Source organism: Sarcophilus harrisii, chromosome 6, assembly GCF_902635505.1.
Source record: "Sarcophilus harrisii chromosome 6, mSarHar1.11, whole genome shotgun sequence".
NCBI classification, from domain to species: Eukaryota; Metazoa; Chordata; class Mammalia; order Dasyuromorphia; family Dasyuridae; genus Sarcophilus; species Sarcophilus harrisii.
In genome coordinates, this window is record NC_045431.1 from 250,484,299 (window position 1) to 250,509,444 (window position 25,146).

Below are 25,146 nucleotides of genomic sequence, written 5' to 3' on the forward strand. Positions count from 1 at the left end.
AGATATGGCCCCTATTCCTATCCCTTTGTCTGACTGCTTTATATCTCTGACCTCCAAAAGGGTATCATAGATCTCTTCATTCTATATAGCCTGATCTCCTTATAGCTTTTTCAAAGACTGAATACTTTTCTATCTAGATCATGATGAGGTTCTTGAAATTGTAGAATCAACATTGTTTTTTAAATTCTTGCCTTTTTCTGATATGTGAAGAGACTTTTAAAATGCTTGTTCTTTTGAGAATTTTGAGTTGTATGGCTTAGATTTCAAATGTCAAATATCCTTCAAATGATCCATTTATTATTATTGAACAATTCCCTTGACAAAACTCTTTGATTTCACTGTTTGTAGAAAAGCATCTGTGACATGGGCACTGTAGAGTGGGGATCATAATAATATCTACTTCATATGGCTATTGTAAGGATGACATAATATATTTGTATAAATGGAAAAAAGAAATTCTCTCTTAACCATGCATGGGACTCAATAGATACATGTAATATAAATAATTATTCCAATTATTTCCCATTTCGATTATTACATTAATAAGACAAATTAGGATGTTGTAGGATTTTGAGTTCATGTTAAGAAGAGCAATGAGCAGGAGTTCAAAATAAGCAGATTTCAACCTAGGAAAAAACTACCAAAGATTTTATTCGAATGAGGAATGAGATATCTCAATAAATATTAGAGTTCCCCCTCCCCCAGTTAGAAGTCTTCAAATAGTGATTGAGTGATCATTTTGAAATCCATCTTAAGTAATGTGATTAAAAAAAAGTAATTGAGGGATTGATAACGAAGAGAAACCAAATGCATGCTTCTCTGTCTTTGCAGCAGGAAACAGATTTATGAGAAAAAAAAAAAAGCAGAAATATCAAGTTTAAGATAGAACATACATGGTGATAACAAAAAGGCAATTGTGGAAAATACAAAACTTAATGATTTGAAAGTTTATCCAGAGATTTTTCTATCTGATGAATTGTAAAGAAGGTCACCTTCTACTTCCAATCCAGCAGAATACAAAATACAAAATACAAAAGCTGAAATACAAAATAAGTAAAAAAAACAAAAACAAAAACAAAAAACAGCTTGTTCTTTTGAAAGCTGTGCCTTTTCAAGTAATGGTAATTAAATTGGTTATCACTTCCATTAATCTTGCAAAAAAAATCTCCCTTATTCTTAAAAAGTAAATTAAACAAAGAATAAAGCTAAATTACAGGAATATGGATATGATTGACTAAACTTAATCTTATACTCATTCTGTCCATTTAATTCTAATCCAATAAATATTTATTAAACACTTGTTTAATGCAAAGCATTTGCCTATGTTCTGTGCATGCAAACAACAAACGAGAAAAAAATTAACACAAAAATTAAAACCATAACTAAAATAATAAAATAACACTAAATATTATTCAAAATAGTAACACTAAATAATAATTAAATGTAAAATTATAAGTAATAATCACAATATAGGGATCATTGTTCCAAAATAAGGTCATGAGAAGATTGATAGCCACCCTCAGGGAGCTTATACTGAAGCTCATAATGAAAGACTTACTATAAAGACAAATAAAAATATAGTTAATATGCTTGATCTGTATTACTACAAAAGTTGTTTGAAGTAGAAAAAAAGATGTTAGAAGAATGATTTTTTTCTGACTGAAAAATGTAAACATAAGAAATATTTAAAACTGAATCTATCCTAATGTTCAAGAAATTTAGACAATAAATTATAGACCCCCATTGAGAAATCCTTCTTAGAGAAATGAAATTTCATTAATTTTCTTACCTTCTGAATGAATGTCTATTTCTCTATCCATACTGGAGATAGTTATATAATTGTATAATTATCAATTACACAAATATAAAGATAAGATGGAAATAGATCTTAGGAAGAATCTGCATTAACCACTTTATTGTTCATGGCACTGAGGACCAAAAGATATGAACTATTAGCCACGGGTGACGAAGAAAGAAAGTAGAACAGATAGACACTCTCATTGAATAATCAGCACTCCTTTTCTCCACATTGTACTATGTTGATGTTTGCAGAATGAAAATTCATTCTCAGTTGGAAAATTTGCAACTTCAGAGGTTGAGGTTCTTCTGTGGGTATGAGACCACATGACAAAATTAAAAAATAAAAGTGAACATGAATAATAGCAATCAGGAATTTTTTTGCTACTTGATCAAGAGAACTTTTCCTAAAAATGTGATACACACAACTTTCCATTCTTAATCTTCAATCAGATTTTCTAGATTTCCAATAATGTGCCTAAATTCATCAAAAGATACATTTCTAACTGACAACAAAAAGGAACAGTACATTTGTTTAAGGAAGAATAAGCAGAAAGATACTTTCATAAAGACAAAAAAAGAATGCAGATGACTGACAAAGGAGCAAAAAAATTGTTGACTTCTGGTAATCAATTGGAACCATTGCACATTGTAGTTTAAATATGAAGTTTACGTTGATTTGCTAGGGCTCTTTTTAGGGCACCTTTTACCTCCTTGTTTCTCAAACTGTAGATCAATGGGTTGAGCATAGGTATGACCAAGGTATAAAATACAGAGGCCATCTTGTCTGTCTCAAAGGAATGGCTAGAGTTGGGCTGCAAGTACATGAAGAGAAGGGTTCCATAGAACACAATCACCACAGTGAGATGGGAGCCACAGGTGGAAAAGGCTTTGTATCTACCCTCAGCAGAGTTCATCCTGAGGATAGCCACAAGAATGAGCATATAGGAAACAAGAACAACTAGGAGGGAAGAAATCAAATTTAAAGCTGAAAAGATAAGAAAAATTAATTCTATTTCGCTTGTGTCAGAACATACAATGGACAACAAGGGAAGACCATCACAATAGAAATGTCTGATGATATTGGATCTGCAAAAAGACAAAATAAAAATTTCAATTGTGACCAACAATGACACAAAAATGCTATAGAGGTAAGGGATGGCCACTAGAACCAAACATACCCTGTCTGACATGATGACTGTGTAGAGGAGGGGTTTACAAATAGCCACATAGCGATCATAAGCCATAGCTGACAAAATGAAAAGTTCACTAATAATGAAAATCTCAAAGGAAGCTAGTTGGGTTGCACACCAATTGTAGGAAATGATATTTTTCTCTGCTACAAAATTGACAAGCATTTTGGGACCAATGACAGTGGAATAACCAAGATCAGTAAATGCCAAATGCCTGAGGAAAAAGTACATGGGGGTTTGTAGGTGAGAATCAATCTTTGTTAGGATGATCATGCCCAGATTCCCCATTACTGTGATCATGTAGATGAGGAGGAACACTCCAAAAAGTGGGGCCTTTAGCTCTGGTCTGTCTGTGACTCCCATGAGAATGAATTCAGTCACTGAAGTACCTAAAGTTCCATTCTGTTTGTCCATGAATTCCATCAAAACAACAATCTGGAAAGAAAATAAAAAGTCTATAAGAGTTCTCAGTTCATCACCCATTACAATCTTAGGATATGCAGAGTCAATGGATAAGGAAAAATTGACTTTTCCCTAAAATCTCAGAGTATTGACATGGAAGAACTTCTACATCTATAAAGATAGCTAATTAAGTAGATGATATAGGGGAAAGAACTGATTTTGACAGTTTTCTGGATAGAAGATGAGTTACTGAGAGAGATTATAATGCTATAATATATGCCTCTGTATCCCATAGAATGACAAGGAACAGAAAATTCTGCATGTTTGGGAGCTATTCAATGCATACCTTTATCTACCAACTTTCTATTTAAAAAAGAGACCAAAGTTAAGCTTGTGAGAATGTGGAATTTCTTCTATATCTAGAGATTAGACCTTTATCAAAAATGACAAAGAAATCAGCAAAATTTTACTCTGAAATGGTCAAGAATCAAAATGATGCAAAAATGATGCAAAAAATGTGCCATTTTGCAAGTAGTCCAATATATAATTACCTCTAACTTGAATATAGAAGGGACAAGGGAACATTGACATGTTCTTCTGATATAAATAAAATTATAGGAACATTACTTTTAATGTTTCTTTTATAAACCTTGAGTACACTCTGAATTTGATAGTGAAAACTATTCTAGTTTAGGAGAATGACAATCAAAATTTCATTCCTAAGTATATATGTTACATAGGCATATGTTATTTGATTATTGAACTACTCAGCTATTCTTCCCCCAGCATAATATATTATATAAAGATTCAGTTAATTTACCAATATCTACAGTTGCATAAGTATCCCTGGGTAAAATTCTAGGGAGTGAAATATATAAAACTTTATCTGTTCCAAGGTGAAACATATAATCTCAATTTAATAATAATTATAAAGATAACAACAATCACTTGGGAATTATATGACGCTATATTCTAGCCATTGTGCTAAGCCTTTACAAATATTACTTGTTTTTTTTTTTCCAAAAACAATCCTAGGAGGTAGATGCTCTTTCCATTTTACATTTAAGTAAGCTGAGGCAGACACTGGTTAAGTACCTTGCTCAGTGTCATTCAATTAATATTTGAGGATAAATTAGAACTCAGATAATTCTAGACTGTGGCCTAGGATTCTATGCACTCTGCCAAGTAACTTCCTCAATTTGTTCAGTCATGGTTGCCTCCAGCCATGATCAGTTCAAATTAAATAGCATTGGATCAGAATTAATAAATCTTCTTTTTTTACCAAGGTGCCAGAATATTTTAACTCTGAATCGAAGCTTCCAAAGAATGTCATTTGTTTATTCTCAACCAGTATGTCTGAGTGGAGAGTTTATCCAGCTAAATTCTATCTACATAAGTGGTTCTGTATAGTCTCTAATTTGCTCTGATAATTCTCATGATTAGAATACTTCTCTCCCTTGCCAGCTGGAGGTACTTGAACGATAGCCTAGCAATCGAGAAGTGACTTTATTGATTCAACCTTCAAAAGCCTCACCTCTTAATGTCTTTAGTGAAATTGCCTGGATATCTGGTTTTCAGCTGGAGTCACTGGAATCTGTTGGAGACATTTAGATCCAAAGCCAGGAATTACTAAATGTGTTTATCTTTTAGAGCCCAACTATAATAAATGGGAATAAAAGGGGAAAATTACAGTCACATCTACAGTAAATTTGCTGCATCTCATTTATATAATCTCTCTCATACTGTCTACACTGAAGAGAAATTATGGCTTTCTTGGTGCTCATGAGACTTATTCCCTAAAGAACAGAAAATCTTCCTAAGAATCAACATTTCATATTATCTCCTCAGGGAATGTTTTTGAAGGTAGTTTCTATAATCATTATCAATGTCAACATTCTTATCTGTAATATGATTTTTTAAATCACATAGCCATGAGTGTAATCACCTTTACCAAAATCCCAAATGCTTATCCTAGCAAATTTTTGTATCCTGAATCTCACTTTCAAGAAGATAGGACTTCTTTTTATCTGTCCAAATATTATTACTAAACATACCCTAAGAACCCTTGGATACTTTTCTACTTACCTGATTATCCGAGTTTCTGAAAAACTTTAAGCCAGAGAAATTATTTTTCCTGAGGCTTCTATTTTCATTCCTATGAATGCATTGGGAGCACCATGAAGATTTTACTATGTAAGCCTAAAGCAGAGATACTAAGATTAGCAATGATAATCTCTGTTATTTGTTATCTAATGATTTTATGTGTTAAACAATAATCTATATTTTATATAAGTATATATGTATATATGTATACATATAAGTACATATATGTATTTGTTAGTAACTGTGTATACATAATTATATCAGTGCATACCTACAATCTACATCCCAATTTTAGAACAAACTTTAATGTATAAATTGTAGTGTATCAAGTCATTCTGTTAGAAATTTGCATGTAGGCTTTGTCCTGAAGAGCTAAAATGATAACAAGAAATATAGTTTATATCAAAGAGCATAAAATTCTATTTCTTTAAATTTTACTCTAAGTTGCATTTAGTTTTGTTTTCTCATATTTTATGGAGTAAATAAAGATGTGTATATGTTTGTGTTTGAGTATGTGTGTGTACATATTTTTTACATGTGTTTAGGAGAGGTTTGAACTTTTATCAGTAAAGAAATTCATAATGTGGTAATTGAAAAAAAAATTTCCCACTATCTCAAATTACTAATTAAACAATAAAAAAACTTCTGAGAGGCCACAGAGATTAAAAGTTAAGTAATATGCTGAATATCATTTGATTTGTCCATGTCAGAGGCATGATATAAACCCAGGTCTTCTGATTGAAAAGCCAGACCTATTATAAATATGCTGTTACTTCTCTAAAATATATATGTATTAAAATAACATATAATAATTTGTTTTTGCCAAAAATTTTATTTATTTAGATCAGAAAGCAAATATTTGATTTATCCTTGCATCTTGTGAAATAGCCTCAATATTATAGATAAGTAGAACATTTGATCACTTTCAAGAAACATTTTCTGAGTTTTAAAATAAAGAGCACATTTTGTTTCACTCTTGAATCTCTAATTTAAAGAACTTCTAAAGGTATTTAAATATTTTCATCAGTGCTAGAATGTTATTTTTTAAAGTGAATTATAATCTTCGAGTATGTCTACTTATGGTATGACTATCTTGAGGGTAATCTGTCATTTGCAAGTACATAATTTAATAAATTTTTATTAAATATGAACATTCAAATATTAGACAGAATATAAGTTTGAGTTCGTCTGCAATATTTCAATGAATTTGTGATATCTTCTATGTCAATTTCTGCTCAAGTGGTTAACACTTTAATCTATCCATGTTTTCCTTCATACAGAATTATTTCATCTTTGCATTTATTGTAGTTTATAATTTAGCTTCCCAGCAGTTTTTGTCAATGAGGAGCTCTACCCCAAATATCAAGTGGTCAGCTTTATTAAACAGTTTGCTATTGAGTTTCATTTCTTAGGTTTCTTAAACGACCTCCTTTTGTGATCTTTAACCAGTAACAAATGATTTTGATGATTTTGACTCTTCAGAACAATCAGGGATTAGAAACTGCTTCATCCTCTTCATTTTCTATTGTATTAGTGTCTCCATTCCATGAAAAAAAAGCTCTTCTGTTCACTGCCCTCATACTCCATTCCCCACAGATACAAACACTGGGGGAGAAACATGTATTCAACATTAGAATGAGTCATTTATCACATCTGGGGTGACTAGCCTAAGAATTATTAAATCAAATATGCCATGCTCCTCTAAAACCAACTCAGTCTTACAACTTTGCTGACACATCTCTTATGCTCTGATACTTGATCTCAGTAGCACCCTGCATTTAATTAATATTATATAATTTGGCATATATATTAATTTTTTTACCAGTGATATGGTGAAGGCATTAATAACTAAAAATGTATTCTTCCTATTGAACTTTGACTTTAGAATGACAATTTACCTACATGAATAGACAACTACGGTTTTGTCATTGATCACTTTGTATGTCATATTTTTTGTCTTACTACAAAGATATGCTGCTTGTGTACATGAAGCCTTCTTGATAGTGATAGAAAATAGACAGAAATTCATCACCTTTCCAAGATAATAAGAAATAATTCATTACCTTTCCTGTGTTACATGTCAACCCATGACTGATATTGACCTCTCTTTCCTGTGTCCATAGCAAGTTTAAAACATATCTCTTCTGCCTATTAACCCCAGTGTATCTCAGATTTTGATACTGTACCAGTTACGTTTTCTAAATATAGAGTTCTCACATCATGATATATAATCTCAAATTTGGGAAGCACAAATACAGGAACAAAGACATCCTAGCAATGTATGTTAAATGCTATATATGTTCTCCCATTTTTATTTTACCCCTGCAATCTCCCATGCTCCTTTACTCTGTGAAAGTTTGATAAGTTGTGAGATACTCTACAAGGAGCCTTGGTTATGTAACTTGAAGCAGTGTTCCAAGCACTATTAGTATTAGTAGAAAATCATTAAATTCTCAACTTTTATTGTTCTCCTATAATCTTCCTACCACTGGAAAAAAAACTGGGAAAGGTTTAGAAGATGTCATCATTGTTCAGATGTTAAGCTCCACCAAATCAGAATGCCATCCCTTGTCCTATACACACTTTCACCTTTCCATTCAACCTGGAATTACATTATTTCATTTTTTTTCATCAAAACTACTGAATATGAAGAGGCAGAAATACTATATTGTACATAGGATCCTCAGAACATGAATTTAATGGTAATGTCTACAATATGTAGCAAATTACAGAGTGTAGCAAGGCAAATAAAATTGGATAAGACAAATCATTTGCATGCCCCACAAATGGTAATGCTTTTATTGATGCCCTAGTATCAGTCTATGTAAGGGCATCATGTCTGAGATCACAATTTCATTGCATGGTTGAAATAAAAGAAAGCATATAAAGTCCAGTTCCTCACTAATAGATCCATGGTGACTGAAGATAGGGGATATAAATGTTGGTCTTAAAAATTCAAGAAGATGATATGAGTTACAAACTCCTTTGAAATATTTTGAACTTTAGTTTCTTATCTGGTATACAGTCATCCAACCTCCTTCAAGTCTGACCCCTGAAGATATTATTGAGAGCAGCATTGACTCTTAAAAATAAGTCAACAATTCTCAACACTACCAGAACTCACAAATAACTATCTTCTACCGATGAACAATTAATCCCAAACATCATATGAGTGTTAGTAATCTCAGACAAATAAGCATATTTCTAATCTAGAATTTATATACATCATTCCAAGAAGTGAGTCATGTTAAAATATACTCTGGTCAATTTTTCTGCAAATTCTGCATATAAAGCCTGATCCAGAAATAAATTTATCCATTCCCAATGTTATTAACACTATTGTTCAACATTAGAAAAGCTATGATTTTATATATGGAAATTACATTAAAAATCTATTAGTATACATTTTGCTGCTTTATCCTTACTAAAATAAAACCTTTCCAATAACTGAAGCATTCTACTTGTGTTTTGTCTACTTACTATTTGCGTTCTCGGATCTTAGCACAATATTTGGTACAGGGAATATGATTAATTTTTCTTTCATTCATTCACTATTTTTTTCACTCTTCATTCAAATGGGTTTCTGAGTCTCAATATTTATTCTTACGACTTTCCCATTTGGCAGAATATTTTTTATGTCATAATTCTGAAATGATTCTCTAGTTGTCTTAATGCAGTCTTCCAAATTCATGAAAACTGTGTTTCTATTTGCCTTACTTGATTTATATTTGCCAATTTTCCAGCAGGATATTCCTGTCTTATGCATTTTCATAAGGACTACCATAACACTTTAAATATCATAATTTACTTAGCCTGATATTTCTTTGTATCTACCCTAGTAAAATACACAAAATCTATATTATTAACCATTCAATAATTGTGAAAATAATGATGATGATATTAATATTAATGACAATGATTATACTGACAATAGGATGATTCTGAATTTAGAGATAGCCTAGTGTAAACTATAAAGTGTAGAATGCTGTATTATTAATAAAAAGACCTCGTTCAAACCTTACTTCCAACAATTATATCCTAAATGATCTCAGTAAGTTATTCAATCTTTTAGTGTATGTCTGTAATAAGATGTTAATTTAAAACAACCTTATATCCTATGACTTTCATAAAACTTAAATGAAATGTTTATAAACTCAATGTATTCATTTCATTTATGATTCACATTTTCTCCCTTGAATTTCATAGACCTTAAAAATGTGTATACTGAAAGCATTCAACATTGTTTTCATCAGCCTGAAATATTATAAAGAGGAAACATTTAGGAATTCAAGCAAAACAAAACAAAACCTTGCCCAAGTACTTTACCACTGTAGTAGTCTCAGAAACTATTTTTGTTTATAGATCTAAGGAACACAGGGGAATAGATTATATTAAAGAATTATCAGCTACTTTTTTCCCAGTGAAAATAAAGGTATGTCTGGGTCATTTTCTGAATAATTGTGTAAAGTTCTTATTTCCAAATATTATAGTAATAAAATGATCCCATTTCAATAAAACCAAGAGAAATCACAAGTTCTAAGTCATGAGCACTGCATTTTTCTTGGGGAAAAAACACAATATTTGGAAAGAGGTGATTTTAGCAATTTATTTTGTTATACATTACAGACCCAATCACAGTATTTCTTCCATAGTATTGATTCCACAGTACCTTTCCTTCTCCAGAATGATGATGATTTTATGTGACCCTATTAAGACCAGAATTTTTAGGTCCTTTTTATGCTTTGCCATAGACTATAACTAACCCCCGACTCTAACCCTAACTCTCTCTCTCTCTCTCTCTCTCTATATATATATATATATATATAATATATATATAATCCTTTTGATATAGTTAGATTTTGAGAAAAGATTATTCATTATCATCTCTGTGATGTATCTTATCCCCATGACAGATATTGGCCTTTCAGATTCTGAAGGAAATTTTCTGTTTCTTGGCCTTCTTCTGCCTAGGATCTCAGATTCATCTCATATTTAATTACTGCACCATTCAAATTTTTCCATTTCTCTCAGATGACACATCATCTTAATGATCTTGAGTCAACCCACAGCAAGAAAGACTTGCTAGCACATTATCTTGGTTGCTATATCATCCGACCTCTCCCATTTTCCAGGTCCAACACTTTAAATAATAAGATTGCCAAACTTGGAGTTAGAAAGACATCTTCCAGAATTCAAATATGGTCTCAGACACTTAAGAGTTATATGACTCTGAACAAGTCACTTAAACCTGATTGCATCAATTTCCTTATCTTTAGAATAAACTATGGAAGTGAGCATGTGCAGAAAAAATAACCTGAATAACAATAATACAATTTTTATATGAATTTAATTTATTCAAACTAAGGAAGCTAATGTAAACTCCATTAAGAGAGTCATGGAATCCAAGTACGGGATGTAAGAGTCTGGTTGTATTCTGCATTGTCTAGAGCATAGAGGGAATATTTTATTAAATTTTCATCATAATGCTCAGGATAAACATTGACAAGCCACAAGGAGAACAGAGGGAGGCAACCTGAATTATGAAGATACAGAAACATGTACCTTCTGAGGATTGGTTAGAAGACACTATTTTGTTACCAGAAAGAATAGGCTCTTAGTGTCATAGATTTTTTAAATGAAATAAACTGAAATTTAAGTATGAGATAACCAGAGAAAATGAACTTACTGACCAGAATGTCACAGAACACAGATAATAGACCTAGAATTGATTCTAGATCTTCTCAGAGCGGGGTGTCCCAAAAGTCCTAATTCATTTTATGTTTTACAAAATTAAAAATTCACTGAAAATTTTGGGACACTCTCCATAACACATTTTTCTTTCTATTCCTGGACAAGAATGGAAGAACTGGTTCTGAAGGTAACAGAAGTGATATAAGTTTGTATTGGAATAATTGTCACACAGATGTAGGAATAGACTTGTTCTGGTTGCTTATGAAGGAGAAGATCAGAAGCAATGGATACCAGTTGGTGAAAAGAAATTGTAATAATTGTTAGAATAAACTTAACAATTAGAGAAATTTGAAAGTTCAATAGCTACTGTGGCAGGTAAAATTTAAAATTAGTAAAATTTACATGCCTTGACATATACTTTATCTCTATCTGCACAATGCCAAACACCTGGTACCAGAATTTTCTAAATGCTTTCCAATGTATTGATTATGTCAAATAAGAAAACGTTAGCCAAAAGTGTGATGCTTAGTTTGGGGGTAAATGAAATATAGAATTATATAGAGGTAGTATTTACTAAGTCTTCTTTTAGCTTCCTACCTCCCTAGAAGATAGATCCACAAAACTATAATTTATTGGAACTTGACAAAAACAAATAAACAAAATAATTCTCTAATTGCATATTAGGAGAAAAAGATTTTATTTTAAAAATCGAGAAGTAAAAGAAATTGAGGAGAATTTAATTGTTTCTGATAACAAAATGGAATCAGAAGTATCTGATTGAACATTAAAGAGAATGTTTATATCACTTCTTAAAAACTCTTTTCAATGCATCTTTTACTTCTTTGTTCCTAAAACTATAGATCAGTGGATTCAGCATTGGAATGACTAGGGTATAAAACACAGATGCCATCTTATCTGTATCAAAGGAATGGCTAGAATGGGGCTGCAAGTACATGAAAAGAAGTGTTCCATAGAAAATAGCAACTCCTGTGAGATGAGACCCACAGGTGGAGAAGGCTTTATGTCTGCCTTCTGAAGAGTTTATCCTCAGAATGGCTACAATGATGAACATGTAGGAGGTAAGGATAATCAAGAGGGAAGAAACCAAATTTACTGCAGAAAGGATCAAAATGATTAATTCAATCTCATTTGTGTTTGAACATATAATGGATAATAAAGGAAGAGAGTCACAGAAGAAATGTCTTAATATATTTGATTTACAGAAGGACAAATGAAAAATTTTAATTGTGGCCAATAGGCATACAGTAATGCTATAGATGTAAGATATTGTGACCAAGATCCAACACACCCTGTTTGACATGATAACCGTGTAGAGGAGGGGCTTGCAGATAGCCACATAGCGGTCATAGGCCATGGCCGATAGGATGAAAAGTTCACTGGCAACAAACGTTCCAAAGAAAAGTAGCTGTGCTGCACAACCATGGAAAGAAATAATGTTTTTCTCAACAATGAAACTCATCAGTGTTTTTGGACCAACAGCTGTGGAATAACCAATATCAACAAATGCTAGATGCCTGAGAAAAAAATACATTGGGGTTTGTAGGTGGGAATCAACACTGGTTAGGATGATCAATCCCAGGTTCCCCACAACTGTGGTCATATAGTTGAGGAAAAATATAACAAAAAGAGGGCTCTGAAGTTCAGGATTGCTTGTGATGCCCATGAGAATGAATTCAGTCACCTGGATCCCAGTGGTGTCATTCAACTGGATCATTTCTTCTGTCTAAAAAACATAATCTGAAAACAAAAGGAAGAAGCCTTCTGTGAACACAGACCTTGTATAATCAGGCAGTCAGTGAACAGAAATACCTTAGATAAGATAAACAAAAACTTTCCAATTAAATTACAATTCATTTATATCCTTATATCAGAATCCATCAACATTTTTCTCCCCAAGCGGAAAGAGATTGTAGATTATCATATAAAATTATGAGTTTATTGTAAAGTTCTTCTAAGTGAAAATATGAGTTAATAATATTAATAATCACTTTTAAAATATTTTAACTAATTAGCCTATAGAAGGAACATAAAGACATATTGCAGGACACTACAATATATAAGAATCCCTAAGGAAAGCATTGTGGTACAGCAGGGATTGAGAAGCTTTGAAGACAAAAAGGCATTATTTAAGAACCATATCCAGTACATTTACATGTGAACTTGTGCTAGTCTTGTAACCTTGTGTTAATCTAAATTATTCTCTATAATTATACGTTATAGGAAAAAAACAATGACTAATTTTGAGAAATGAAATTTCCTTCATAAATGTGATCTAAAGCATAGAGGTTAAAGGTTTAGTACCTAGGAAGACAACATGTATATCCAAACTATTGTATCATCTCTCTTTTGTCAAGATAGAAGATTTTGCTGCCTGCAGTACCTAGTTTTTGATTTGGGTGTTTTAATGTCCTCCTTCAGAGAATTCACATCAGTGAATTTTTCAAACTTTTGTGCTTCACATGCTATCTAGATGCACAGCCTAGTTTTTAAGGACTCTTGGGATCTTGTATATTATTAGTGATTCATATTGTTTGGCAAAAGCTATTTAATATCTCTGGTGGGAGGTGGGGGAACCCATTTTTGTCATTGTTTAGAACTATGTGTTGTCATCTGTTCGTTTTCCTAAAATCATTTTGAGAAGTTTGAGTGAATTTACATGTTGCTAAATTTCTCCATTCACCCTCACAGGGGACATACTGATAGAATTTGGAACTGAATTACTTGCATGCATCAGATGTTTTGACACTTACTGTACTTAAATCATAAACACAGAATAATATTACCTGCTCACCTGGAAGGTAAAATCTTCTGTGACTTGCTCATGTTTTCACTACTGCCAGTTGCTTGAGGGAGAATTTATGCATTTCTCTGTCCCAATGAGGTGATGTCCCAGAAGTACTGGAGAATGTTTATGAATTTCATAATTATAATCCCAATTGAATTGCTGAGATTTGGGTGTCAACAATAAGCAATATGCATAAGTTTATGTAAAAATACCACAAAATATTTATTACATTTCAACTATTGTTAGGTTCCTTACTAAGGTTGATATTATGCTGGCTGAATCAAGCTCTCTCTGTGTGTGTATAGACTGATTTTCTGATGTCATATACAAACAACCAACTCAACTTCAAGCCTACTACATTAAGCCATCTTTGAACAGATCATTCATTGTGGAGATCCATAGATAACCACTTTCCACTAATATTTAGGAAAAGAGAAGGCTTCTTGCAATGGCAGTCATACTTAAGAACGATTCATGGTTTTAGACCAACTTGCTGCCATAATCCTAAGAAGCAACTACCCTAGTGATGTAACTTGGAATTAACTTCTGTATGTTTTTTAGTCAAAACTACTGACCCAAAGGTGAAATGTATCTACTACTACTACTAAACTTTTTTTAAAAATATGGTTCAACAAAAGAAAGAGGTATGAAAATGACATTGGAAGAGATTCATTATTCTATGCTTCTGTTCTTTAAGTTCAGCAATCTCTTTTTATTTGACATATATATAATATAATATGTAATATATATATATATATATATATAACATTCTTCATGTATTATCTCCACATTTTAATATGTGAGTTCTTTTAGTGAATAGATTGGTTTTCACTTTATGTTTGTGTTCCAGTTGCTTAACCTAGGAATTTCTGTAGAGTAAATATTTTAAAATATGTTTTCATTCATTCAAATTGATTTTTGGGGCCCAATCTCTACTTCTTTATTGGATAGTCCTTTTTCTTAGAATATTTTGGATCTAGTAACTCTGAAGTTCTTCATAAACTATTTCCCTGCAAATGTCTTATCTGTTTCAACACAGTCTCTGAATCTGTATGCTTCAATCCAATAACACTGGATCGATTGATGATCCACAAAATGATGCTTAATCTCTCATCTCTGGGTACTCTTTTTGGCAACTTCCTCATGCCTAATCCACTCTTCCTCCTCTGGTTTGGTTACTCACCCTCTTGACTACTTTAAAGTCTCAACTCAATTGTGACCTTGCATCAATAAGTCTCGCTAAAGTTGCTCCCTCATTCCAGTGTTTTCCCTTCCTTTTTATTCTAGATGAAGCTTGCTTTGTATATATTTGCTTGTATGCTACCTTTAGCAGAAAGGTCCTTTAGGACAGAGATTCCCTGTTGCATTTTTTTTTGTATCTTCACTATTTAATAGAGTGACATTTAGTAGGCACTTAATTCATGTTTATTGATCGTTTGTTGACTTAATGTAAACTCCCAATAAATTAAGATCTTTGTTGTCTCTTTGTCTGATTCTAGATTCAACACTGCCCAGTAGAAGTATATTCACTTCCCAAACATTTTTTCCTATGACTTCCAAAAATGCCTTAAAAGTGGTATTACATTGAGTTTGAAATTTTGTTCATATACTACAGTGCTCTTTCCAGGAGATGCATATAGGAATAATATTAAAAAATATATTTGGTTGGAGGGGATGTGGGAAAACTGGGACATTGATGCATTGTTGGTGGAGTTGTGAACGAATCCAACCATTTTGGAGAGTAGTTTGGAACTATGCTCAAAAAGTTATCAAACTGTGCATACCCTTTGATCCAGCAGGGTTACTACTGGGCTTATATCCCAAAGAGATTATAAAGAAGGGAAAGGGGGACCTGTATGTGCACGAATGTTTATGGCAGCCCTTTTTGTAGTGGCTAGAAACTGGAAACTGAATGGATGTCCATCAGTTTGAGAATGGCTGAATAAATTGTGGTATATGAATATTATGGAATATTACTGTTCTGTAAGAAATGACCAACAGGATGATTTCAGAAAGGCCTGGAGAGACTTACACGAACTGATGCTGAGTGAAATGAGCAGGACCAGGAGATCATTATATACTTCAACAACAATATTATATGATGACCAGTTCTGATGGACCAGGCCATCCTCAGCAACGAGATCAACCAAATCATTTCCAATGGAACAGTAATGAACTGAACCAGCTATGCCCAGAGAAAGAATTCTGGGAGATGACTAAAAACCATTACATTGAATTTCCAAACCCTATATTTATGCCCACCTGCATTTTTTATTTTCTTCACAAGCTAATTGTACAATATTTCAAAGTCTGATTCTTTTTGTACAGCAAAATAATGTTTTGGTCATGTATACTTAATGTGTATCTAATTTATATTTTAATGTATTTAACATCTACTGGTCATCCTGCCATCTAGGGGAGGGGATGGGGGGGTAAGAGGTGAAAAATTGGAACAAGAGGTTTGGCAATTGTTAATGCTGTAAAGTTACCCATGCATATAACCTGTAAATAAAAGGCTATTAAATAAAAAAAATAAAAAAATATATTTGATGATAAGAATGATGATGAAGATAATGAGGATCATTATTGATGTTGATAAATAACAATGATTATGATGATGTTATTAAAAAAGTGGATTTTCCTGAGTTGAGTTGTCTAGAGTAAGGGATAAAGTAATCAACAATACTTGGTTCCAATTTTGTATCCAACACTTAGGGGATAGATAATTTCAGAAAAGTGTTAAACAGTTTGGGCCTCAGTTTTCTGATCTTTCACATGAATATGTATATATATGCATATATAGAGAGTTAAATATATATATGCATATATATATTCTACTCATCTCAGAGGTTGCTTTGAAGCTTCAGTGAGGTAATGTTCATGAATTCTATTTTAATGTTAACAATTACCCATGCAAATTTCTTTTTTGAAGTAAATTTATTTATTTTAATACACATTACTTTATGAAACATGTTAGGAGAGAAATATCCAAGCAAAAGGGAAAAACCATGGAAAAGATTAAAAAAACGGAAACAAAGAAGCGAATATAGCATTCATTGATTTACATTCAGTCTCCTTAGATCTTTTTCTGGATGCAGATGATGTTTTCTGTCCAAAGTCAATTTGGGATTAATTTGGATCACTGAACCATTGAGAAGAACTTGGTTCTTTCATAGTTAATCATAGATAATAATCACACATTCTTTCTGTTCCTGTGTACAATGTGTTCCTTGTTCTGCTTTCCTGTTTCTGTTCCACACAAATTTCTTTTTTTTATTATAGCTTTTTATTTACAAGATATATGCATGGGTAATTTTTCAGCATCGACTCTTGAAAAACCTTCTGTTTCTACTTTTCCCCTCCTTCCCCACCCCCATCCCTTCCTCCAGATGTCAAGTAGACCAATAAAAGTATATGTTAAATACAATATATGTATACATATCCATACAGTTATTTTGTTGCACAAGAAGAATAGGATTTTAAAATAACGTACAATTAACCTGAAAAGGAAATCAAAAATGCAAGTGGACAAAAACAGAGGGATTGGAAATGCTATGTAATGGTTCACACTATTTCCCAGACTCTGAGTATAGCTGGTTCTATTCATTATTGAACAAATGGAACTGATTTGGTTCATCTCATTGTTAAAGAGAGCCATGTCCATCATAATTGATCATCATATAGTATTGTTGTTGAAGTATATAATGATCTCCTGGTCCTGCTCAGCATCAGTTCATGTAAAACTCTCCAGGCCTTTCTGAAATCCTCCTGTTGGTCATTTCTTACAGAACAGTAATATTCCATAACATTCATATACCACAAATTATTCAGCCATTCTCCAATTGATGGGCATCAATTCAATTTCCAGTTTCTAGGCACTATAAAGAGGGCTGCCACAAACATTTTTGCCCATACAGGTCCTTTTCCCTTCTTTAAGATATCTTTGGGATATAAGCCTAGTAGTAACACTGCTGCATCAAAGGGTATGTACAGTTTGATAACTTTTTGAGCATAGTTCCAAATTGCTCTCCAGAATAGCTGGATGTATTCACAATTCCACCAACAATGTATCGGTGTCCCATTTTTCCCATATCCCCTCCAAAATTCAGCATTATCTTTTCCTGTCATCCTAGCCAATCTGAGAAGTGTGTAGGGATATTTCAGAGTTGTCTTAATTTGCATTTCTCTGATTAATAATGACTTGAAGCATCTTTTCATATGACTAGGAATAATTTCAATTTCTTCATCTGAAAATCATCTGATCATATCATTTGATCATTTATCAATTGAAGAATAGCTTGATTTCTTATAAATAAGTCTTATAATTAAATTCTTATAAATTATAAATTTCTTATAAATTCTCTATATATTTTGAAAATGAGGCCTTTATCAGAACCTTTGACTATAAAGATGTTTTCCCAGTTTATTGCTTCCCTGCTAATCTTGTCTGCATTAGTTTTGTTTGTACAAAAGCTTTTGAATTTGATATAATCAAAATTATCTATTTTGTGATCAATAATGATCTGTAGTTCTACTTTGGTAATCAATTCCTTCCTCCTCCACAGGTCTGAGAGATAAACCATCCTATGTTCTTCTAATTTATTTATAATCTCATTCTTTATGCCTGGATCATGAATCCATTTTGACCTTATCTTGGTGTACAGTGTTAAATGTGGGTCAATGCCTAGTTTCTTCCATACTAATTTCCAATTTTCCCAGCAGTTTTTGTCAAACAGTGAATTCTTATCCCAAAAGATGGGGTCTTTAGGTTTGTCAAATACTAGATTATTAAAGTTATTGACTATTTTGTCCTGTGAACATAACCTATTCCACTGATCAACTAATCTATTTCTTAGCCAATACCAAATGGTTTTGGTGACCGCTGTTTTATAATATAGTTTTAGATCTGGTGCAGCTAGGCTGCCTTCCTTTGAATTTTTTTTTTTCATTGAGTTCTCTTGAAAGTCTTGACCTTTTGTTCTTCCAGATGAATTTTGTTGTTATTTTTTCTAGATCATTAAAATAGTTTTTTGGGAGTCTGATTTGCACAGCACTGAACAAATAGATTAATTTAGGTAGTATTGTCATCTTCATTATATTTGCTCACCCTATCCAAGATCACTTAATATTTTTTCCAATTGGTTAGATCTGACTTTATTTATGTGGAAAATGTTTTGTAGTTTTGCTCATATGGTTCCTGACTTTCCCTTGGCAGATAGATCCCCAAATACCACACAAATTTCTTAATGAAATTCTTATCATTTTTTTTTACTGTGCTTATTGAAAGCACTAATGTTATTCTTACTATACTGAAATAAACTCTTTAAAAGGAAAGATAGAAATGGGACAAAGCAAAAGAAGACAGAATACCTCCCCGAGACTATTTTACCAGTTACCAGACCTTTACCTTTGGAAAAGGAGATTCTCTGAAGTAATTTTCAATCAGTTCTGAGCATTGATAAGTAGTTTTGTGAGTTAATTTTTAAAAAAAATATATAAAAATATAACTGGAAAATCATTTAGGTTTTTGATAGAGAGTTTCACTGGTTTAAATACTCTTGTATCTTAATTAATTAATTAATTTTTATTAATGATGAAATTCTGGTTTCCAAACAGACCAAAGTAATCATTGTTTCACGATTTGGGTGCAGTAATCATTCTGAACAAAAGCAGGATTTTTAGAAAAAAGATAATGGTTATTAATTTGTTTTCTGAATAAATTTCATAACAAATCATTAGGAAATTACAGAGTGGCTTGGAACTGGTTTGAATCATCTCATTGTTAAAATCCATGTTTTCAAATGTGAAAATTAAATGTTTTTTTAATGAAATAAATCTAATTGCCTATGAGATAAAGGAAAATTTTGTATTGCAAGATTTGAATGCAGCAATATGCCTAACAAAAACATATTGCTCAGAAAAAAGGCAATTGTTATAAAACTCTAGGCAATATCATGCAGAAATTCTCACCTAATGACTTCATATATTGAGATCTGCTTATCTAATTTGCTCCCCAGACTATTTAATCAAAAATCTTCCCCAAGTCCTTTCTAATTGACAAAAAATAAAGACAGAGTTTGATGTTAGTACAGAACAACAGATCTTCTTCTTGGCATGGAGAGTGGAAGAAGAAGAAAGGAAAAATTGAAATAATTCAATGCTTTCATACACACTTGTTTAGTAATACCTGCAGTGAAGTCCTACCTCTAGGCTTTTTCCACATACAAACCAAGAATTTTTTCTTTAGTTTTTCCTCAACCTGATATGCATTAACATATTGGGAGATATGTAAAATGTTATATTTGGTTTGCATTTAAAAAATGAATAAACTTCCAAATAAACAATAGAAAATATATGGAATATTGCACATTCCTCTTAAAGAGATAGGGAGGTATGAGATCATTCCCCAAATGCAATATAAATCTAGATTATAATATATGACAAGGAAGTTAAATTGATTATAATTAAGGCACACATGGCATTCAAGCATTAGATATGACATCCCTATTGTAGTCTACCCTGGCCTCCATGTTGGGAGGATTGTGTTCAATTTGGGGTAACAGAGTTTAGAATAGACATCATTAAACTACAAGGTAAACAGCAAGAGGCAATCTTAGTATTGAAGTAATATAAGTACATGATATGGGAATTTGAATTAACGTCACAAAGAAGAAAGAATTGTTTTGTTCACAGAGAAGATTAGGAGAAACTTTGGAGAGGAAATTCAAGCAATAATAATAAGAAGAATAAACTTCTTAATAATTAGACATAGTTAAAAGTAGATTCACTTTTGTGGCAGATAATGTGGTTTTAATGGATATGTTGTTTCCATTAATAAATGGTTAAGTTCATTGATACCAAGAATAATTTTTGTGGTTTATCTGTGTATACTTAATGCTAGCACAGTACTTAACAGCAGCATCCTGTAAATGCATCTCTTACACGAGAAAATTCTAACAAGAGTTGGCATGTGTACTTTTAAGTAGATGATATAAATTCTTTTTATAAAGACAATTGGTGCTCAGTCTCCTAATAATCCCTTTCAATCAAAAGATTCATTAAACTAAGATTTACTGGATGCTGACAATTTCAGACACACAACATACAAAGACATAAAATGAAACAAAAAACGACATCTAACAAAGAAACTCCATCTTGTAGTGCATATTATTAGACATAGTTATTTTTCTTCAAAAAGAGAAGAATTGGGGAGAAGTTGTCTAAGAAATCTGGCTGAAATTTGCTTGCTTCTCATGATGTAATTGAATTATACTTTACCTTGCATATTTAACGGAATACTTGCACCAGTTTTTTGAAGATTCTTTTCAAGGCACCTTTTACTTCTTTGTTCCTTAAGCTATAGATCAAAGGGTTGAGCATGGGCATTACCAAAGTGTAAAACACAGAAGCTATTTTGTCTGTTTCCAAAGAATGACTTGATTGGGGTTGTAGGTACATGAAAAAAAGAGTCCCATAAAACACAGTTACTACTGTTAGATGAGAGCCACAGGTGGAGAAGGCTTTCTGCCTACCATCAGCAGAGTTCATCCTGAGGATAGCTACAAGAATGATCATATAGGAGGCAAGGATGATCAAAAGAGAAGAAACCAAGTTAAATGCTGAAAGAATCATAATAATGAGCTCAGTCTTACTTGTGTCTGAACATATAATGGACAATAAAGGGAGACTGTCACAGTAGAAATGTTGTATTATATTAGATTCACAGAAGGACAAGTTAAAAATATTTATTGTAATTAGTAGGGAAACAATAATGCTATGGAGGTATGAGGCAGCTAACAAGATCCAACACAGCCTATCTGACATGATGACCATGTAGAAGAGGGGCTTACAGATAGCTACATAGCGATCATAGGCCATGGCTGACAGGATAAAAAATTCACAAGTTATAAGTATCGCAATGAAAAATATCTGTACCACACATCCCTTGTAAGAAATGATATTTTTCTCCTCTATGAAACTGACCATCATTTTTGGACCAATAGCTGTAGAATAGCCAAGATCAACATATGCTAAGTGCCTGAGAAAAAAGTACATTGGTGTTTGCAAATGGGAATCAACATTGGTTAGGATGATGAGGCCCAAGTTCCCCAGAACTATGACCATGTAGTTGAGGAAAAATACTCCAAAGAGGGGACCCTGTAGATCAGGACGATTTGTGATTCCCATCAGAATGAATTCAGTGACCTGGTTCTTGGTTGTTTCATTCAACTCGATCATTTCTTCTATCTAAGAATAATAATCTGAGAATAAAAGAAAGAAACCTTTTCTGAGTACTGTTTGCAGAGTCAGTTAGGCAATTAGTAGCTAAAAATGTCATAGATAAAATGATTCAGGGTTTTCCCTGATGATTAAAAATATTATGAATAACTTTTAAAATGTTTTAATGTTAAAAGCATTAAAATATTTTTATTAAAAATACTTTTAATCCAAGTGTAGAGAGATCTTGTTGGGATACTAAAAGAGGATAGAATAGATGAGAACCTGTGGTAAAGTAGGTATCAGTATGGTCACACAATCATGAAGAGAGAAATACACACACAAAACAGCTGATTAACAACAGTTATCAAGTTGTCTGTGAGGTTAAATAGGGATACAACAATATCCAGGACATTTCTGCACAACCCCATATTAATCATGTAACCATGTGGTAGTAGAGGCAACTGTCTATGATTATAGAGGTTTTAGACAAAGTAATGGCCAAAGCTAAAAAAAGGAATTTCCTTCATTTTTCTCTAAATAATATTTTATTTTTCCAAACACATTCACCTTTGCAAAATCTTGTGTTCCAATTTTTTCTCTCTATAATATCCTCCTTCTCCAAGACAGCAAACAATCTAATATAGATTAAAGATGAGCAATACTATACATATTTCCATAGGAATTTTCTTCTTAGGTATTTCCTAAACCATTTTGGTTAAAAATCCAGTTTCAAATGTGCTTTCTTTGATTTGCTGGCTTTAGCTCCATGACGTTTTGCAAAACACAATGGATATATTCACCTCTCAATAAGTTCATTTCACTTGAGATTATTTTGCTTCCTGAATCATTAATAGGATGTAGGCTTACAGTTTTGGTGTTTTTATTGCCTTTCATTCCCAGATATTTTAATTGATTTTTAAAAAATTGTTTTTCAAGAATGTGTTCGGTTGCATAGTATTGATCTCAAAAATCATTGGTATCACATATACTATTAACAATCAATATCCCTTGGCAAAAGTTATTTCATTTGATGATTTGATTATATGTATTAGTCAAAGCTAGGACCTGTCATCTAATAACTTACTAGAATGAGTTCATGTCATTTCAATTTGAGTGAATTCATCACAAGGTTACATTCATTCACATAGTGGGCAGCATAGTGATCAACTTTTTGAACTTAGCTGCTTGAACTTCTTATGATTTTTATATGACCTATATTAAGAAAAAAAAGATTAATGTTACCTGCATATCTTGAAGGTTGAATATTCTGTGACTTATTTGTGTGGTTGGTAGTGCCAGCTGCTAGAGTCAGACTTTATACTTTTCCAGGCCCCATGAGGTCATGTCTCTGAAGCACTAGATATGTTTAATGGATTTTGTATGATATAGCAGAAATTTCCAGACAGCAATAACTGACAGAGTTTACTGGTCTACCTAATTTCAGCAAGCCTTTATTAAACACACTATTTATTAGTGTGTTTAAGGATTCCATTTGTGGACCTTGTTGCATCAAAGTCAAAGACATTGTATGGATTTATGCAAGAAGAAGAAGCTGTTTCAATTGTCCGAACACTAAAAGCCAAGTAAATGAAAAATATCTAGTACCCAAAATGAAAGATGGGCAAGATGAAGAATTTGTGGTTTTTGATGCATCTTAGTATGATGGGTATGAAATTTGTGTTGAACACCCAAAACAGCCAGGGAGAAGTGAGGATGTTACCCTGCCTTTAGATAACTAACGGGTCTCCTAGAAGACAGGGTAGTGAATAGATCACTAGGACTAAGTTAAGAAGTGACTTTTAATCAAATATCATACAGTAGCTATTTAACTTTTGACAAGTAACTTAACATCTTTCTTTCTTTTTTATTTCTTTTTCTGTAAAACAGGATTAATGATATCATCTGTATTCTAGGATTTTTTGTGAGGATCAAATGAACTCCTCATAAAATACCTAAGTAGCACAATGAATTTGTTTCTGGGTTTGAACTCAGAAATTTTTTTTTCTGACATCTAGGAGCAGTGTGACCCTGGCAAGCAATCTAATTTCCATCTGATTTAGCTACTTAAACTTGCAAATGGAGATATGGTTTCCCATTAAGATTACTGTGAAGAGCAAATGAGATAATACTTCTAAAGTGATTAGGAGGGAGGATGGTTGATAAAAGACATTTGATAAATGCTCATTTATTATCTTAATGATTTCATTTTTTTTTTAAAGAACCATATTTTGTTTGTGGCAGCCCTGTTTGTAGTGGCTAGAAAGTGGAAAATGTATGGATGCCCTTCAATTGGAGAATGGGTGGGTAAATTGTGGTATATGAATGTTATGGAATATTATTGGTCTGTAAGAAATGACCAGCAGGATGAATACAGAGAGGCTTGGAGAGACTTATATGAACTGATGCTAAGTGAAATGAACAGAGCCAGGAGATCATTATATACTTCAACAACGATACTGTATGACTATGTATTCTGATGGAAGTGGATTTCTTCAACAAAGAGACCTAATTCAGTTTCAATTGATCAATGATGAACAGAAGCAGCTACACCCAAAGAAAGAACACTGGGAAATGAATATAAACTGTGTGCATTTTTGTCTTTCTTCCCAGGTTATTTTTACCTTCTGAATACAATTCTTCTTGTGCAACAAGAGAACTGTTTGGTTCTGCACACATATTATATCTAGTATATACTGTGACATATTCAACATATGGATTGCTTGCCATCTAGGGGAGGGGTGGAGGGAGAGAGGGGAAAAGTTGGAACAGAAGTGAGTGCAAGGGATAATGCTGTAAAAAATTATCCTGGCATGGGTTCTGTCAATAAAAAGTTATTACAATAAAATAAATAAATGAATAAATAAATAAATGAAAAAATAAATAAATAGATATATATGTTGGAAAACGTAAAAAAAAAAAAAGAACCATATTTTT

At 32.4% G+C, this 25,146-nt stretch overlaps 3 protein-coding genes across 3 annotated transcripts; all 3 read right to left on the reverse strand.

Moving 5' to 3' along the window:
* Positions 1-2,453: 2,453 nt before the first annotated feature.
* LOC100913284 (olfactory receptor 8K1-like) lies at positions 2,454-3,413 on the reverse strand. The gene has a single exon (XM_003773890.2). It carries the CDS (start codon positions 3,411-3,413, stop codon positions 2,454-2,456), a length of 960 nt encoding a protein of 319 aa, XP_003773938.2.
* An 8,575-nt stretch (positions 3,414-11,988) lies between these two features.
* On the reverse strand, positions 11,989-12,921 carry LOC100935254 (olfactory receptor 8K3-like). The gene has a single exon (XM_003773889.1). The coding sequence runs from the start codon at positions 12,919-12,921 to the stop codon at positions 11,989-11,991; it is 933 nt and encodes a 310-aa protein (XP_003773937.1).
* An 8,358-nt stretch (positions 12,922-21,279) lies between these two features.
* LOC100934997 (olfactory receptor 8K3-like) lies at positions 21,280-22,233 on the reverse strand. The gene has a single exon (XM_003773888.2). The coding sequence runs from the start codon at positions 22,228-22,230 to the stop codon at positions 21,280-21,282; it is 951 nt and encodes a 316-aa protein (XP_003773936.1). The 5' UTR covers positions 22,231-22,233.
* Positions 22,234-25,146: the final 2,913 nt, after the last annotated feature.